We start from the raw sequence: 19,495 nt of genomic DNA, 5'->3' as shown, positions 1-19,495 counted from the left end.
TTTTATTCCTGATGAATATGTATCCATATGCCCCAGACCCTCTCAATAATGAACATATTGTTTCATGCCAAGGTTGAGCACAAATAGATGACTGAGTGATGCACGCACTGTGGGCTGCAATGATAATATCTTTAGACTTAAAATCTAAAACCTTGTATTCAGAAATGTAAAATGAATGAATTCACTTTTTTTTGAGACCGAGTCTTGCTCTGTTGCCCAGGCTAGAGTGCAGTGGCATGATCTCGGCTCACTGCAACCCCTGCCTCCCGGGTTCAAGCGATTCTCCTGCCTCAGCCTCCTGAGTAGCTGGGATTACAGGCGCCTGCTACTGTGCCTGGCTAATTTTTGTATTTTTAGTAGAGATGGGGTTTTAACATCTTGGTCAGGCTGGTCTTGAACTCCTGACCTCGTGATCCAACCACCTCGGCCTCCCAAAGTGCTGGCATTACAGGCATGAGCCACCGCACCCGGCCAAATTCACTTTTAAATATAAGTGAAAGAGTGAAATCTTGCAGCCCTGGAGTAAATAACTGGAAAAAACAGTAATGAGTGATGGAATTTAATGGAGCCAGAGTTTAGAGTTAGGAGTCAAAAGGCTATGGGAAGCTGGGTGCAGTGGCTCACACCTGTAATCCCAGCACTTTGGGAGGCCAAGGCGGGTGGATCACCTGAGGTCAGGAGTTCGAGACCAGCCTGGCCAACATGGTGAAACCCCGTCTCTACTAAAAATACAAAAAATTAGCCAGGTGTAGTGGTGTGCGCCTGTAATCTCAGCTACTCGGGAGGCTGAGGCAGGAGAATCGCTTCAGCCCAGGAGGCGGAGGTTGCAGTGAGCTGAGATTGTGCCACTGTACTCCAGCCTGGGCGACAGAGTGAGACTCTGTTTCAAAAAAAAAAAAAAGGCTATGGGACCTAGGATCCCCACCCACTGAGTGACCAGGGTCCATATCTATCTCAAGTTCCTCTCTTCTAAGATGAAGATATGCATCTGGATGATCTCCAAATTCAAGAGCCTTCCACAGATCTATCATTCTATTTCTTCTCTTAAAATATCTTTATTCCGGGCACAGTGGCTCATGCCTGTAATCCTAGCACTTTGGGAGGCCGAGGTGGGTGGATCTCTTGAGCCCAGGAGTTTGAGACCAGATTGGGCAACATGACGAAACTCCGTCTCTACTAAAAATACAAATAAATAACCAAGTGTGGTGGCATGTGCCTGTAGTCCCAGCTACTTGGGAGGCTGAGGTGGGAGGATAACTTGAGCCCAGGAGGCTGCAGTGAGCTGTATCATCGCCACTGCACTCCAGCCTGAGTGACAGAGCAAGACCTTGTGTCAAAGAAAAACACAACAAAAAAATACCACCACCAACAAAATAACTTCACATGTCTGAAGTACAGTATCACCTTTTGTAGAGATAATGCCTCAATGACTATTCATTTAAAACTAAGATTATCAGAGGTAAAGGCATACAGTGATAATTTAGATTGAAGCTATCTTCCTTTTTCTTTGCACCAAAGGAAGTGACAAAAAATTATTAAAAATCAGCTATAATCCCAGCACTTTGGGAGGCTAAGGTGGCAGATCACTTGAGGCCAGGAGTTCGAGAGCAGCCTGGCCAACACAGCAAAACCCCATCTCTACCAAAAATAGAAAAATTAGAAGGGCATAGTGGCAAATGCTTGTGATCCCAGCTACTAGGGAGGCTGAGGCACGAGATGAACCTGGGAGGCAAAGGTTGCAGTGAGCTGAGATTGCGCCATAGCACTCCAGCCTGGGTGACAAAGCAAGACTCTGTCTTGAAAAAATATATGTATATAAATAATAAAAAAACTTATTTGATACCGTTGATCTGCTTACTTTGTGACTTTCCTTAAACACTTATATGCCTAGAATGCATAAGTTCTTTTTTTTTTTTTTTTTTTGAGACAGAGTCTCACTCTGTTGCCCAGGCTGGAGTCTAGTAGCATGATCTCGGCTCACTGCAACCTTTGCCTCTCAGGTTTAAGCGATTCTCCTGCCTCAGCCTCCCAAGTAGCTGGGATTACAGGCACACGCCACCACACTCAGCTACGTTTTTTATACTTTTTAATAGAGACAGGGTTTCATCATGTTGGCCAGGCTGGTCTTGAACTCCTGACCTCAAGTGATCCGCCCACCTCAGCTTCCCAAAGGGCTGGGATCACAGGCATGAACCACCACGCCTGGTCATAAGTTCTTAATGAATTAGTTAATTAGTATTGTTTTATATTATTATTTTTTTCTCTATTTTAGACAAGATCTCATCCTGTTACCCGTGCAGTGGTGCAATCATGACTCACTGCAGCCTCGACATCCCAGGGTCAAGCAGTCTTCCCACCTCAGCCTCCTAAGTAGCTGGGTCTACAGGCATGTGACACCACCCCCAGCTAATTTTTTTTTTTTTTTTTTTTTTGGTAGAGATGGAGTCTCACTACTCCCACCTCAGCCTCCCAAAGTGCTGGGATTATAGGTGTGAGCCACCACACCCAGTCACATAAAACGCCTTTTTCCTTCAGCTTTGAATCTCTATACCAATTGCACATGAGTAATAAGCAATAAGATGAACACATCCTGCAAGACACCTGCTGCTAAACATGTCAGAATTTTTTTGTTTAAAGACATAATTTAGGCCAGGCGTGGTGGCTCACACCTGTAATCTCAGTACTTTGTGAGGCTGAGGTGAGCAGATCACTTGGGGTCGGGAGTTTGAGACCAGCCTGGACAACATGGTGAAACCCCATCTCTACTAAAAATACAAAAATTAGCCGGGCATGGTGGCGTGCACCTGTAATTCCAGCTACTTGGGAGGCTGAAACAGGAGAATCGCTTGAACCCAGAGGCGGAGGTTGCAGTGACCGAGATCATGTCATTGTACTCCAGCTTGGGCAACAGAGTGAGACTCCATCTCCAAAAAATAAATAAATAAAAAAAAATAAATACATAAATTACTTTTTCAGATAATTGTACATTCACACGCAGTTGTAAGAAATATAAGGCTTCTATACCCTTCATCCGGATTCACCCAAGAGTAACATTTTGTAAAACTATAGTACATCACAGTCAGGAAAATGACATGGTTACAATCTAGTGACCTTATTCAAATCTCACCAGCTTTATGTACTTGTGTGTGGTATGCATGCATATAGTTACACGCAATTTTAGGGCATGTGTAGACTTGTGTGACCAACACCACAGTCAACACATAAAACAGTCTGTCACAAGACTCCCTGTGCTACTCTTTTATTGCTGCTGTTACAACCCTCTCAACCCCCTCTTTCTTTTTTTTTTTGAGACTAAGTCTTGCTCTTATTGCCCAGGATGGAGGACAATGGTGCGATCTTGGCTCACTGCAACCTCCGCCTCCCGGGTTCAAGTGATTCTCCTGCCTCAGCCTCTTGAGTAGCTGGGATTACAGACGTCTGCCACCACATCTGGCTAATTTTTTCTATTTTTAGTAGAGACAGGGTTTCACCATGTTGGCGAGACTGGTCTCAAACTCCTGACCTCAGGTGATCTGCCTGCCTCAGTCTCCCAAAGTGCTGGGATTACAGGCGTGAGCACCGTGCCCAGCCCCAACCCCCTCTTTAAATCCTGGCAACTACTAATCTGTTCTCCATCTTTATGGTTTTAGACATAATTTAGCTTTTTTAAAAAATTATTTTTTTAATTAAAAAAGATTATTTCATCACCCAGGTATTTTTTAAATTTAATTATACATATGTTTTGTTTGTTTGTTTTTTTAAGTAGAGACGGGGGTTTGCCAAGTTGGCCAGGCTGGCCTCAAACTGCTGGCCTCAAGTAATCCACCTGGCTTGGCCTCCCAAAAAGCTGGGATTACAGGCATGTGCCATCACACCCAGCCGCATCACCCAGGTTATTAAGCCTAGTATCCATTAGTTATTTTTCCTGATCCTCTCACCCTCTTCCACCTTTCCTCCCTCCTCCCACGTTTCACCCTCCAATAAGCCCCAGTGTGTGTTGCTCCACTCTATGTGTCCATGTGTTCTCATCATTTAGCTCCCATTTATAAGTGAGAACATGCTGTATTTGGTTTTCTGTTCCTGCATTAGTTTGCTAAGGATAATGGCCTCCAGCATAATTTAGCTTTGAGCATGATTTGAAACTGGTGGGACAGGAAAGACCTCAGCCTCAGTGCTTCTGTTAGTGTTTATGCTGGGACTCTTTGGGTGACAATGTGCAACATTTCTTTTGATTATACTGCTTCTGGCTTCTTTAGAATGACTTTCCACCACTGTAGCCTATTCTAGGGAAGGGAAACTTACCCTGCCTTTTTAACGAGGAAGCAACCACAGGCTTTTTCAGGCCACTTTTCCTTAGATTACTGCTCACTGCATCTTGAGGCAGTAGTGAACTGTTCATCTGTGCACCTAAACCACAAATCATTACAGGTTTAACAATGTATCTGCTAAATATAAATTGATTTGATGTTAATTTTTAGAGTCTAAAACATATAAACAGTCTTTGCTAATTTCTAGGTTAGCTTCACAGTTTCTAGAAGGAGTTAGCATTAGCCTTTACACATAAAATTGTAGCTTTCTTATGCTCTTTATAGGAAATTGGGTGAATAAACAAAAATGAAAGGAAGAAAAAAATTCACTCATTGCTCCCACCTGTCAGACAATTACGATGAATTTTCTAGTGAACTGTCTTCCATTTTCTTCTCTGTGAATATGTTGCTGGTTTTGTGATTTTTAAGTAGTTGTGATTTTACCAGAGTTGCCAAATTTAGCAAAAAGAAAATGTTCTTTTAAATTTCAGATAAACAACAAATAATTTCTTAGTATCAAAGTATGTCACAAATATTGCATGGAGATACTTATACTAAAAGTTATTGGTTCTGTAATCCCAGCACTTTGGGAGCCCCAGGTGGGCTGATCATGAAGTCAGGAGATTGAGACCATCCTGGCTAAGATGGTGAAACCCCGTCTCTACTAAAAATATAAAAAATTAGCCAGGCGTGGTGGCGGGTGCCTGTAGTCTCAGCTACTCAGGAGGCTGAGGCAGGAGAATCGCCTGAACCCGGGAGGTGGAGCTTGCAGTGAGCTGAGATTGCGCCACTGCACTCCAGCCTGGGCGACAGAGCGAGACTCTGTCTCAAAAAAAAAAAAAAAAATTATTTGTTAACTGAAATTCAAGTTTACCTGAGTATTCTATACTTTATCTGGCTACCCAAGTGATCTGAGCATTTTCCCAAATTCTTTATTATAACTTTTTTTTTTATTTTTATTTTTTAGAGATGAGGTCTTGCTGTGTTGCCCAGGCTGGAATGCAGTAGCTATTCACAGGTCCAATCACAGTGTGCTACAGCCTTGAGCTCCTGAGCTCAAGGGATCCTCCTGCCTCAGCTTCCTGAGTAGCTTGGACTATAGGCATGCACCACTGCACCCAGGCTATAATCATTTTTATGCCTGCCTGATATTCTATGGTAAAGTGGCTTTACCATGGTTCATTTAACTATCCCCAGTGGTTAACCCTTAGTTGTTTCTAATTTTTTAATATTCTAAATAATCATAAAATCAACATCTCCAGACAAAATGTTTTTCCTATACCAATAATTATTTCCTTAAAAAAGATTATTTAGAAGTAGGGCCAGGCATGGTGGCTCACACCTGTAATCCCAGCACTTTGGGAGGCTGAGACGGGTGGATCACCTGAAGTCAGGAGTTTGAGACCAGTCTGGCCAACCCGTGGTGAAACCTCATCTCTACTAAAAATACAAAAATTAGCTGGGTGTGGTGGCGAGCACCTGTAATCCCAGCTACTTGGAGACCGAGGCAGGAGAATCACCTGAACCCGGGAGGTGGAGGCTGCAGTGAGCTGAGATCACGCCATCATGCTCCAGCGTGGGCGACAAGAGCCAAACTCCATCTCAAAAAACAAACAAACAAAAAAGTAGCCAAGTGTGGTAGCAGCAGCCTGTAATCCCAGCTACTCGGGAGGCTAAGGCAGGAGAATTGCTTGAACCCAGGAGGCGGAGGTTGCAGTGAGCCGAGATCACGCCACTGCACGATCCAGAGCAAGACTCCATTTCCAAAAAAAGGGGAAAGACTAATAAGTAAACATTTAACAACAATTTCTGCTCTATAGTCCTGCCAGAATTGCCTCTCTAAAATGCACAAATGACCATGTCACTTTGTTTCTCCATCTTTCTTCAACTTCCCAGCACCAAAACTCTTGTGCATGACCACCTGATCCATCCCTAGCAATATTCCCTTATAGGCAGGAGGACCATTTTAAGGATCTTAACAGATACTACAAGCTATATACCAATGATTATAGCAATGTATACTACACTAGCCATGCCAGAGAGCCTAGATTTTACCTTTGCCTGTGATCTCATCATTTTAAAAAACTTTGCCAGCTGGGCCTGGTGGCTCACACCTGTAATTCCAACACTTTGGGAGGCTGAGGCAGGAGGATCACTTGAGGTCAGGAGTTTGAGACCAGCCTGGTCAACACAGTGAGACCCTGTCTCTACAAAAAACAAACCAAAAAATTAGCCAGGCATGGTGGCTCGTGCCTGTAGTCCCAGCTACTTGGGAAGCTGAGGCAGGAGGATTTCTTGAGCCTAGGAGGTCCAGGCTTCAGTGAGCCATGATTGTGCCCCTGCACTCCAGCTTGGGCAACAGAGTGAGAACTCATCTCTTAAAAAACAAACAAACAAAACACGTAAAACTTTGCTAATTTGCTAGCAAAAGGTATCTTGTTTTAATTTTGCATTTCTAAAATGTTTGCATTTCTCTGTTTACTAGTAAGTTTGGAGTTTGGTCCACAGCTGTGGACCAAGTAATATTTTCATTTTGTTTAGACTCTAGGTCTCTTGATGCTTACCTACTAGGATACTTCACCATTTTCATATTGATTTATTAGAGTCCTTAACTGACACTAGTATTAAGCATTTGAATTTAAAAATGTGACCTGGCCGGGCATGGTGGCTCACGCCTGTAATCCCAGCACTTTGGGAGGCCGAGGCGAGTGGATCACCTGAGGTCAGGAGTTCAAGACCAGCCTGGCCAACATGGCGAAACCCTGTCTCTACTAAAAATACAAAAATTAGCCGGGCATGGTGGTGGGCGCCTGTAATCCCAGCTACTCAAGAGGCTGAGGCAGGAAAATTGCTTGAACCTGGGCAGTGGAGGTTGCAGTGAGCCGAGATCGCATCAGTGCACTCCAGCCCGGGCAACAGAGCAAGACTCCATCTCTAAATAAATAAATAAATAAACAAGGCTGGGTGCAGCGGCTCACACCTTATTTATTACAGGCTCAGGCCTATAATCCCAGCACTTTGGGAAGCCACAGCGGGTGGATCACCTGAGGTCAGGAGTTCGAGACCAGCCTGACCAATATGGTGAAACTCCATCTCTACTAAAAATGTAAAAATTAACTGGGTGTGCACCTGTAGTCCCAGCTACTCAGGAGGCTGATATGAGAATTGCTTGAACCCAGGAGGCAGAGGTTGCAGTGAGCCGAGATCGCGCCACTGCACTCCAGCCTGGGTGACAGAGCACGACTCCATCTCAAAAAAAAAAAAAAAAAGAAAAAAATGTGTGTGCGGGTGTGTGTATGTGTGTGTTTCTCCATATACTGAAAATGAAGACAATAACCTATATTTCTAAATTAGTGGGGGGAATATAACCATTGTCACAAAATTTTTTTAAACACTCTATGGATGAAAACTTCATAATACTATCCTAAGGCAGATTAAGGTATAAGATTAATCTGTTTAAGGGATGTACAAACATATACAGTAAAAGCAGAATTTGGTTGGATCTTATTTTTGGCTAAGGGATCAAACTTTTAGCTTAACTTGGAAAAGAATCAGCAATGGAGAGTAAAACTTTTCTCAGGAAAAAAACCCATAGCAACAAAAACATAGTATTTCTTGGACAGGTGTGGTAGCTCACACCTATAATTCCAGCACTCTGGGAGGCCAAGATGGGAGAATCACTTAAGACCTGGAGTTAGAGGCCAGCCTGGGCAAGATGGTAAGACCCCTGTCTCTTTATTTTAATAAAAATAAAATAAAATATAGTATTTTCTTATAATTGCTGAGGTTCAGTCAAAGACATAAAATGCAGTAAACAATCTCTAAAGACAATACCACCAAACCAACCAACCAGACTCTTACCAGATACTTCATCCTTTCTCCTCTTCTTTGACTTAGAGGCAGTAGACTCACAAGCTGATATTGTTGATTCTGAATGGCAACCTAACTGGGGTACAATAATCTCTTTAACACCTAAAAAATATAAGATTTCTGAATTATTAATCCTATCCAAGGGTAAGTATGAGTATGGGCCTCTATGTAGCAAAAAGTTAATTTGTTTTTAAAAATCCCCCAAACAAATTGTCCTAGTCTGGGCAACATAGGCAGACCCCATCTCTACAAAAAATAAAAAATTAGCACGCCTGTGGTCCCAGCTACTCGAGAGGCTGAAGTGGGAGGATCACTTGAGCCCAGGAGGGTCAAGGCTGTAATGAGCCATGATTATGTCACTGCATGCCAGCCTGGGCGACAGAGCCAAACCCTGTCTCAAAAAACAAACCAAAACCAAAAACAAAAACAAAATTATGGAGTGATTGCTTGCTTTTAAATAAGTTCCTTGGGCCGGGTGCGGTGGCTCACGTCTGTAATCCCAGCACTTTGGGAGGCCGAGGCAGGTGGATCATCTGAGGTCAGGAGTTTGAGACCAGCCTGGCCAACATGGTGAAACCCCATCTCTACTAAAAATACAGAAATTAGCCAGGCATGGTGGCACATGCCTGTAGTCCCATCTACCCAAGAGGCTGAGGCAGGAGAAGCACTTGAACCCAGGAGGTGGAGATTGCAGTGAGCTGAGATTGCGCCATTGCACTCCAGCCTGGGCGACAGAGTGAGACTCCATCTCAATAAATAAATAAATAAATAAGTTCCTTTAGACTGGGTGCAGTGGCTCACACCTGTAATCCCAGCACTTTGGGAGGCTGAGGCAGGCAGATCACCTGAGGCCAGGAGTTTGAGACCAGCCTGGCCAACATGGAGAAACCCCATCTCTACTAAATTGGTCAGGCATGGTGGCAGGCGCCTGTAATCTCAGCTATCTGGGAGACTGAGGCATGAGTATTCCTTGAACCCGGGAGGCAGAGGTTGCAGTGAGCCAAGGTTGTGCTACTGCACTCCAGCATGGGTGATGGAGCAAGATTCTGTCTCAAAAAAAAAAAAACAAGAGATTCTGTCTCTTGATCATTAATTTCAATTAACCAACCAACCTTTATGCAAGTGTGCTGACTGGGACTGAAAGAAGGAATGCAACCAGGTGTGGCGGCTCACATCTGTAATCCCAGCATTTTGGGAGGTTGAGGCAGGAGGACTGCTTCAGCCCAGGAGTTTAAGACCAGCCTGGGCAACAAAGTAAGACCCCTATCTCTGCAAAAAATTAAAAAAATTAGCCAGGCATGGTGGCATGTGCCTGTGGTCCTAGCTATCTGCAGGGACTGAGGTGGGAGGATCTCAAGCCTGGGAGGTCAAGGCTGCTGTAAGCTGTGATCATGCCACTGCACTCTAGCCTGGGCAACAAAGTGAGACCTTGTCTCAAAAAAAAAAAGAAGGAAGACTTTTCATTTGAATTATCTAGCAACTGTTTCTGAAGGTTGCTAAGACAATCTCCAAATGCATCAGTGGAACTCTTTCATTGCAACTTTAGAAAAACATAATAACCATGTCAACCATACCACCTACCGCTGGAATCAAAATTTAGGAAGTCTGAGAATTCCTGAGCCAGTGTCTCGTCACTGGCAAAGGCACAGATGCAAGCAAAGAAATGAATGCATCTCTGGGCTGTCTCATCCTTGGAGGCATTTGACTTGTGCGATTTCAGAGTCTGACAGGAGCAGAAGAAGCGGCGCTCTGGCAAGCTTTTGGCACTGATTTTCTGCACAAAAGATGTATGTAAATACCCCAAACTGTGCTTCTGGCTTGCCTTGCATTTCACCACCAAGATGTTTTTAGTAATTCTCTGCACCAGAGGACCTGTGGGTTCCGTGGCCAACTGCCAGATGGTCTGTTTGGTTTCTGGGGAGGCCTGCATTGCATTCAGGACTGAGCTCTTCAGGGTCAGAGGGGTGGCCTCTGCCTGGCAGTTCACCGCCAGCTTGATGTGCTGGCACTGGTTTTCCACAACGCCTTGAGTGGCAGCTTTCAGGCATGAGGGGACATAACACCGTCCAGAGCTCAGCTGAGTGATGATCGTCCCATCCACTGTCTGGATTGTCGTCTCTGAAACCCCGAGCTCCACAAAGCATCGGTAATCAGGGCCCCGGTCTCTTTGCCGCACTGAGTAGACCTGAAGATCAGAGCCTGTAATGATTTTGACAGCTTCAACACTAGGCTGCTTGCGTGCACCGTAGCGGAATATGGTTCCACATGTCTTGTTCTTACAGCTCAGTCCCCGGGTTCCATTGTATGTGCCACATCGGGGACACTTTCTGATTCCCCTCAATGTGGCCTTCCCCAAATCAGATAAGAAAGCTGGGACTTTAGTCCTCAGAGAATTTGGTTCCATTTTTCACAGGCCCTACAAAAGATAATACACCCAACAGTATGAGTATACCTTCACACACAAAAAGTTAAAATCACTTATGATATTTAGTACAGAAAGCAAAATATAAAAAAACTATCTACTATTTTTTTTTTTTTTTAGACGGAGTCTTGCTCTGTCGCCCAGGCTGGAGTGCAGCGGCATGATCTCGGCTCACTGCAACCTCCGCCTCGTGGGTTCAAGTGATTCTCCTGCCTCAACCTCCCGAATAGCTGAGACTATAGGCACCCACCACCACGCCCAGCTAATTTTTGTATTTTTAGTAGAGACAGGGTTTGACCATGTTGGTCAGGCTGGCCTCGAACTCCTGACCTTGTGATCCGCCTGCCTCAGCTTCCCAAAGTGCTGGGATTACAGGTGTGAGCCACTGCGCCTGGCTGCTATCCACTATTTTTAAACTGTACCACAAAACAACATAAATTTAAACCCACAAACTAAATGAAAGTGAAGGAAACTGCCTTTCATACCTATTTTTTTAAATCCTAATAATCAAAGCATTTCTCCAGATTTAACTCTGGTCTATATAACAACGGAAGTTAACCTAATCTTTACATGCCCAGATGTTTAACTTCAGCAAGAATTAGAGGACATGAAAGATGAGTTTTTTCCCTTCCATCATTCCCCACAAAACCCAGCCCAATCCTACCTGTACCAGCTGCCAAGGCATCTGGAAAACAGTGTAACCTGAATTCATAAGACCTAAAAGGTGTTTCATTAGTTTCTAATGATCAGGTGAAAACATGATCATTGCAGACTAATGATAACTGCTTAACCCAAAGTCTTCTGAAGTTTGAGCTGTATGGTGTAACAATGCAGACATTCTGCCTCCTCCTTCTTCACCAGCCAATGGCAAAGCTTCTGCCCAATGTTCCGCAAATAAGATTCCCACTTCCCTAAGTGGAGATCTTGATAGTCTGCAGTAAAACAAGAAAAAATATCAAAGTTATACAAAGACAGGATGATTCTTTCCTTAGAAATCAAACAGAATAGGAATCAAAGTCTTTCACAATTACTTGAGAAATATTTGACAGAAATGATTATGGAAATGGTTAAGTGTTTTGTACTTCCAATTGCAAGAAGGCAAAAAGGTGCTAATGTCATTACAAAGGGGGTTGTCAAGAACACTTTAGAGGTCTGGCATGGTGGCTCACTCCTGTAATCCCAGAGATTTGGGAGGCTGAGGTGGAGGATCACTTGAGCCCAGGAATTTGAGACCAGCCTGGACAACATAGTGAGACCTCATCTCTATAAAAAAAATTTAAAAATTAGCTGGGCATGGTGGTGTGCACCTGTAGTCCCAGCTACGTTGGAGGCAGAGGTGGGAGGATCACCTGAGTCCAGGAGAGCAAGGCTGCAAACTGAGTCCAGGAGAGCAAGGCTGCATTATACCCCAGCCTTGGTGACAGAGCAGGACCCCATCTCTTTTTTTTTTTTGAGACAGAGTCTCACTCTGCTCACCCAGGCTGGAGTGCAGTGGCGCAATCTCAGCTCACTGTAACCTCCACCTCCCAGATTCAAGCGATTCTCCTGCCTCAGCCTCCCCAGTAGCTGGGACTACAGGCACATGCCACCACGCCCGGCTAATTTTTTGTATTTTTAGTAGAGATGGGGTTTCACTGTGTTTCGATCTCCTGACCTCGTGATCTGCCCGCTTCAGACTCCCAAAGTGCTGGGATTACAGGCATGAGCCAATGCGCCCGGCCAACCCCATCTCTTTAAAAAATAAAAAAAAGAACACACCTAGAGCCATGTTACATAATTGGTCAATAACTCATCCTTCCTAATAGTAATACATTACATTTTGAGTGCTTTATGCATTTTTCTGCTCTGTTACCCAGGCTGGAGTACAGTGGTGTGATCACGGCTTACTGCAGACTCAACCTTCTGGGCTCAAGTAATATTCCTGCCTCAGCCTCCCAAGTAGCTGAAACTATAGGTACATGCTGCCATGCCTGGCTAATTTTTAAAAAATTTTTTGGTAGAGACAGGGGTCTCACTTTGTTGCTCAGGCTGGTCTCGAACTCCTGGCCTCAAGCGCTTCTCCTGCCTTGTCCTCTTAAAGTGCTGGGATTATAGGTGTGAGCCACAAAGCTTCATTTACTCAGTAAAAATTACAGTCGGGGACTAGTTCATAGCACCAATGAAAAGGTGGACATGTTGAAACTATTCTTATTTGTACTTTCCAATTTGTTAATCAGTGGACTATAGAAGATGTAGAGAGAAAAAAATTGTTTTGAGACAGTCTTGCTCTGTCACTCGGAATGGAGTGCAGTGACGTGATCTCGACTCACGGCAACCTCCGCCTCCTGGGCTCAAGCAATTCTCTGGCTAATTTTTGTATTTTTAGTAGAGATGCGGTTTCACCATGTTGGCCAGGCTGGTTTTGAACTCCTGACCTCCAGTGATCTGCCCGCCTTGGCCTCCCAAAGTGCTGGGATTACAGGCATGAACCACTGTGCCTGGCCCTATTCTTTTTTTTTTTTTTTTTTTGAGACAGAGTCTCACTCTGTTGTCAAAGATGGAGTGCAGATCATGGCTCACTGCAGCCTTGACCTCCCAAGGTCAAGCAATCCTCCTGCCTCAGACTCTCAAATAGCTAAGACCACAAGTATGTGCCACTACACTCAGCTAATTATAAATTTTTTATAGAGATGGGGTCTCACTATGTTGCCCAGGCTGGCTTTGAACTCCTGGGCTCAAGCAATCCTCCTGCCTCGGCCTCCCAAAGTTCTGGGATTACAGGTGTGAGCCACCATGCCCAGTGGTCTCTATTCTTCTTAAAAAATGTTTTAGGCCGGGCGCAGTGGCTCACGCCTGTAATCCCAGCACTTTGGGAGGCAGAGGTGGGTGGATCACAAGGTCAGGAGATCGAGACCATCCTGGCTAACATGGTGAAACCCTGTCTCTACTAAAAATATAAAAAATTAGCCAGGCGTGGTGGCGGGCACCTATAGTCCCAGCTACTTGGGAGGCTGATGCAGGAGAATGGCGTGAAGCCAGGAGACAGAGCTTGCAGTGAACTGAGATCACGCCACTGCACTCCAGCCTGGGTGACAGAACGAGACTCCGTCTCAAAAAAAAAAAATGTTTTGGGCTGGGCGCAGTGGCTCATGCCTGTAATCCCACCACTTTGGGAGGCCGAAGCGGGTGGAACACCTGAGGGCAGGAGTTCAAGACTAGCCTGGCCAACATGGTAAAACCCTGTCTCTACTAATAATACAAAAAAAAAAAAAAAATTATCTGGGCGTGGTGGTGCACGTCTGTAATCCCAGCTACTCCGGAGGCTGAGGCAGGGGAATCGCTTGAACCTGGGAGGCAGAGGTTGCAGTGAGCTGAGATCACGCCATTGCACTCCAGCGTGGGTGACAAGAGTGAAACTCCGTGTCAAAAAAAAAGTTTTAAAAAGAAGACTAGGCACAGTGGCTCACACCTGTAATTGCCAGCACTTTGGGAGGCTGAGGCGGGAGGGTCACTTGAGGCCAGGAGTTCGAGACCAGCCTAGCCAACATGATGAAAACCTGTGTCTACTAAAAATACAAAAATTAGGCAGGCATGGTGGCACATGTCTATAACCCCAGCTACTCAGGAGGCTGAGGCATGAGAATTGCTTGAACACAGGAGGCAGAGGTTGCAGTGAGCCAAGATCACACCACAGATCACACCACTGCACTCCAGCCTGGGCAACAGAGTGAGACTTTGTCACAAAAAAAAAAAAAAAAAAAAAATAATATATATATATATACACACACACACACACACACACACACACACACATATATATTTTTTAAGGAAAACAAGTGCTTTGTGAAATAAGATGCATAGCAGGGTTTCTCCACCTTGGCACTGCTGACATTTAGGGCTGGATAATTCTTTGTTGTGGGGGCTATCCTATGCATTGCAGAATGTTTAACAGTATCCCTGGTTTCTACCCACTAGATCCTGGTAGCAAGCCCCATCCCTAATTGTAAAAAAAAAAAAAAAAAAAAGTCTCCAGATAATGCCAAATGTCCTCCGGAGGCAAAACTGCCCCAGTTAAAAGCCACTGATGTAGAGTCATTAGCCTGTTCACACAGCATTCCTTCCCAGCTCAATGAACTTCTTTAGTAGGTATTCTCATTCAGTCCCACATGGATTCTTAGAATATTGTTACAAAGTCAAAACATGAAGGATCAGTTTGCTCTTTACCATGAATGATCTCTGTGACCAAGTCCTTTAACTTCTGAGCTTCAGGATTTTTTCATCTGCAAAATTACAATATGACATACATATATGTATATGTATATATATATACGCACACACATATATATACAATTTATATATATGAAAGAGCTTAGAAAAATTTAATTTAAAAATTATGTTGCTAATGATGATTTAACATATCATCAAAGTGGAAAAAAAACTTTCTGTCATTAAGGGAGGAGGTGGTTTGCCAGCTGTTGGTGCTGTAGCTTTAGCATAGGAATAGCTGTAGCATCAACAGTGGAGTTCCACTCTTTTATCTTTTCTTTTACTTTTGTTGTTGTTGTTGACACGGAGTTTCGCTCTTGTTGCCCAGGCTGGAGTGCAATGACGCGATCTCAGCTCACTGCAACCTCCACTTCCCGGGTTCAAGCAATTCTCCTGCCTCAGCCTCCAGAGTAGCAGGGATTACAGGCACCTGCTACCATGCCCAGCTAACTTTTTTGTATTTTTAGTAGAGACAGGGTTTCACCATGTTGGCCAGGCTGGTCTCAAACTCCCGACCTCAAGTGATCCGCCTGCCTCAGTCTCTCAAGTGCTGGGATTACAGGCGTGAGCCACCGCGCCCAGTCTTTTCTTTTACTTTTTGATTATGCCCTCCAGCGGGCGATTTGTGAGTATCTTTAACATTATAAATGCATATTTCTTTATTAAAAATGCTTTCAATTTTGGAATAATTTTAGAAAATTTATTTCAACACATTTATTACATTTTAGTTTTTTTTAAATTGAGACGGAGTCTTACTTTGTCACCCAGGCTGGAGTGCAGTGGCGTGATCTCAGCTCACTGCAACCTCTGCCTCCCGGGTTCAAGCAATTCTCCTGCCTCAGCCTCCCAATTAAGTGAGACTACAGGCGCGTGCCACCATGCCCAGCTAATTTTTGTATTTTTAGTAGAGACGGGGTTTCACCATGTTGGCCAAGCTGATCTCGAACTCCTGACCTCAGATGATCCACCCACCTCGGCCTCCCAAAGCTCTGGGATTACAGGCATGAGCCACCATGCCCCCGACTACATTTTGGCTTTTATAGGAAAGCTAAAGACAGTACAGAGACTTCCTACCTACCTTTCACACAGATTCCCCAAATGTTAACATCTCACATAACTATGGGGCATTTGTCAAAAATAAGGTCTTAACATTGGTACAATACTATTAACTCTACTACAGGATTTATTCAGATTTTACCAGTTGTCCACTAATGCCCCTTTTTATTTTTTTATTTTTTTGAGACGGAGTCTTGCTCTGTCGCCCAGGCTGGGGTGCAGTGGCGTGATCTTGGCTCACTGCAACCTCCGCCTCCCGGGTTCAAGCAATTCTCCTGCCTCAGCCTCCTGAGTATCTGGGATTACAGACGTCCACCACCAAGCCTGGCTAATTTTTTTGTATTTTTAGTTGAGACAGGGTTTCTCCATGTTGGCCAGGCTGGTCTCGAACTCCTGACCTCAAGTGATCTGCCTGTCTAGGCCTCCCAAAGTGCTGGGATTACAGGCATGAGCCGCCACGCCTAGCCTCAATCTCCCTTTTAAAAAAGAATAAACCTTTTAGACTAATTTTAGATTTCAGAAAAGTGGCAGATAGAACACAGTTCCCAAACATCCCTCACCCAGTTTCCCGATGTTAACATCATATATTAACATGGGACATTTGTCAAAACCAAGGGATCAACATTGCCACATTATTATTAACTAAACTCTAGACTTTGCCCCTTTTTTCTGTTTCTGGATCCAATCCAAGATACCACATTGCATTTAGTCATCATGTCTCCTTAGTCTCCTCGAGTCCGTGAGTTTGTCTTTCTTTTTCCTAATCCTGACAGTTTTGAAGAGTCGAATATTTTACAAAATGTCCCTCAATTTGAGCTTGTTTGATATCTTCCTTGCATATTTGGAATCAGTATATTTTGATCTGATATTCTGACCCAGCAATTATGCTACTAAGAATTTATTTTACAGACTGACTCCCACATGTGTGAAATGAGGGAAATTATAAGGCAACTCAATGAAGCATCTTTGTAGCAGCAAAATATAAGAAACAACCTGATGTCCCTCAAGAAGATACTGGTGTAATTAATTATGGCATACCTATAAAATGGAATACTTTCCAGAAAATAAAATATTTTTACAGCTGTTTAAAAAAAAAAAAATGGCATGGCCGGGCACGGTGGCTCACACCTGTAATCCCAGCACTTTGGGACGCCGAGGCACGCAGATCACCTGAGGTCGGGAGTTCCTGACCAGCCTGACCAACATGGAGAAACCCTGTCTCTACTAAAAATACAAAATTAGCCGGGCGTGGTGGCGTATGCCTGTAATCCCAGCTACTCCGGAGGCTGAGGCAGGAGGATCGCTTGAACCCAGGAGCCAAAGGTTGCGGTGAGCCAAGATCGTGTCATTGCACTCCAGCCCGGGCACCAAGAGAGAAACTCCATCTCAAAAAAAAAAAAAAAAAAAAAAAAAAAAATGGGCCGGGCGTGGTGGCTCACGCCTGTAATCCCAGCACTTTGGGAGGCCGAGGCGGGCGGATCATGAGGTCAGGAGATCAAGACCATCCTGGCTAACACAGTGAAACCCAGTCTCTACTAAAAATACAAAAAATTAGCAGGGTGAGGTGGCGGGCGCCTGTAGTCCCAGCTACTCGGGAGGCTGAGGCAGGAGAATGGCGTGAACCCCGGGGGGCGGAGCCTGCAGTGAGCTGAGATCGTGCCACTGCACTCCAGCCTGGGCGACAGCGAGACTCCGTCTCAAAAAAAAAAAAAATGGCCTGAGTAGCTGGACGTGGTGGCTCACGCCTGTAATCCCAGCACTTTGGGAGGCTGAGGCGGGAGGATCACTGAGCTCAGGAGTTCAAGACCAGCCTGGGCAACATAGTGAGACCCTGTCTCTTAAAAAAAAAAAAAAAAAAAAGATACACTGTGGAGTGAAAAAAGTGCAGCACTTTGTAATATGCTATTCTTGATTTTACTCTTTTAAAAGAAAAAAAAAAAAAAGACCAGAGATACACTTATGTATCTATCCATACACACATACATACAATGTCTATTGCGTCAGAAGAAACGACATGGGAGTTGGGAAACAGAAGTTAGGAGGGAGACTTACATTTCACTGGCAGTATTTGAATTTTAAAATATGTACTAGTATTACTTCCTAGAGACTCTATATCGAAAGCATATACAAACAATTAACACAACTTGTAAAGAACTTGGATTTGAAACCTGAAAGATCTGCTGGGTAGTCTCTTCTCAGCAAGTTTACAAATCAGCCTCCTCGGCGGGAGAGTGTCAAGGGACTGGTGTTGGAAGCGTTAACCCGCGGTGGGTTTCCATCCAACCACTACCCAGACCTAAATGTTTGATGGATGCTGTTTCATGCTTGTGAGGCACAGTTAGGGGAAGAGAACAAATGATCATCACGGATAAATAATAAAACTAGCTGAGTACACTGCGTGTTAAATCCTTTCTATGCATTTACTCGTGTACTGCCCACACGATCCTGTGAGGTAGATACCATGTTACCCATCTTAGAGATGAGGAAACTGTTACTCAGATTTGACGGAAGTGTCACAGCCAGCAGGTAACTCACAAACGTGGGTTTGTAGTCGGCTGGATGGCTTGCCAAACCACAAGTGGGAGGCTGGGGCACATCAGCCCTCAACGGCCTCGGAACAGCGGAGGAAGGCCGCCGGGGCCCTGCAGTCAATGGAGCGGCCGCCCGACTCCGGGACGCTCACCTCCCGGCCGGCTTCCGGGATGGGTCTTCAGCGACACACACATATCCCCTGGGACCTGCCTCCCGGCATCCTCCCCGCGCGAGCGCTCACTTCCGGTCCCAAGTAGGCCCAGGCAGAAGCATCACCTCGCCGGCAGCCGTTCCTTGGACATGCTCTCCGTTGGGAACCCCAGCTCTACACCCCTGCCCCACCACCGCCTCGGTCCTCGCTCAACACGACCCCCTTACCTGCCCTGCGCCCCCCCCGCGAGCCCCGGGGCCCTTCGCTGACGACCGCCCTCACCTCTTCTCTCTTCGCCTGCCGCGGCCTTTTACAAACGGGGCCAAACTGTTCGCTGTAACGACAATCGTTATTGGTCAGAGCCGCCCACGCGCGGCAAGTGGCCGCCCACCTGAACTCGCGTTGTCTTATGGGAGTTTTAGTTTTCTCCTTCAGAGACCGCTGAGACTCTGGGGGAATGCGGTGGTAGAATCTACGCCGACCTAGCGGCTGTAAAGCTCAGGCTCTCTGCCTTGGAGCTGGAGTGCTTCTGGCCGATCTTACTGCTGGCACAGCTCCAAGGCTCGTCTTGACTCCGTTCTGGCCTGAGAGAGTCCTATTTCAGAATAGACTTTTGCTGGTAATTGATGCAAAAATGGCTTGAGTTGCTGGACGTGGTGGCTCACTCTTGTAATCCCAGCACTTTGGGAGGCCGAGGCGGAGGATCGTTTGAGACTAGGAGTTCGAGACCAGCCTGAGCAACGTAGCGAGACCCTGTCCTTACAAAAAATGAAAATTAAAAAAAGAATCGCCCGAGATTTTCTACATTATTAGCAGATGTCAGCTGCGAATTTGGGGTTTGTTTGGAGGTTCTTGCCCACCCGAGTATTCACCTCTATCACATGTATGTTTATGACAAGTTAACTTTTTCTC

The 19,495-nt window shown here is 45.0% G+C and overlaps 1 protein-coding gene across 16 annotated transcripts in view; it reads right to left on the bottom strand.

Moving 5' to 3' along the window:
• The window catches only part of C12H2orf42 (chromosome 12 C2orf42 homolog), a 31,914-nt gene extending 12,978 nt beyond the window's left edge, over positions 1-18,936 (bottom strand). Inside the window, exons 1-6 of one of the 16 annotated variants that reach the window (XM_024242150.3) lie at positions 18,866-18,932; positions 14,803-14,858; positions 11,264-11,531; positions 9,759-10,593; positions 8,169-8,279; positions 4,303-4,407 (exon numbers count right to left, since the gene is read on the bottom strand). In XM_024242150.3, the coding sequence (XP_024097918.1) occupies positions 4,303-4,407; positions 8,169-8,279; positions 9,759-10,581 (1,039 nt within the window). In that variant the 5' untranslated portion in view covers positions 10,582-10,593; positions 11,264-11,531; positions 14,803-14,858; positions 18,866-18,932. Of the gene's footprint in view, positions 1-4,302; positions 4,408-8,168; positions 8,280-9,758; positions 10,594-11,263; positions 11,532-14,802; positions 14,859-18,068 lie in introns of all 16 variants that reach the window. The other 15 variants (XM_054548087.2, XM_009237206.3, XM_054548086.2 and 12 more) reach the window with 15 other exon arrangements.
• Between the last annotated feature and the right edge of the window lie 559 nt (positions 18,937-19,495).

Source organism: Pongo abelii, chromosome 12 (assembly GCF_028885655.2).
Source record: "Pongo abelii isolate AG06213 chromosome 12, NHGRI_mPonAbe1-v2.0_pri, whole genome shotgun sequence".
Classification (NCBI taxonomy): Eukaryota; Metazoa; Chordata; class Mammalia; order Primates; family Hominidae; genus Pongo; species Pongo abelii.
Note: the sequence above shows the minus strand (reverse complement) of the source record. Positions and strands in the feature narration are given on the sequence as shown.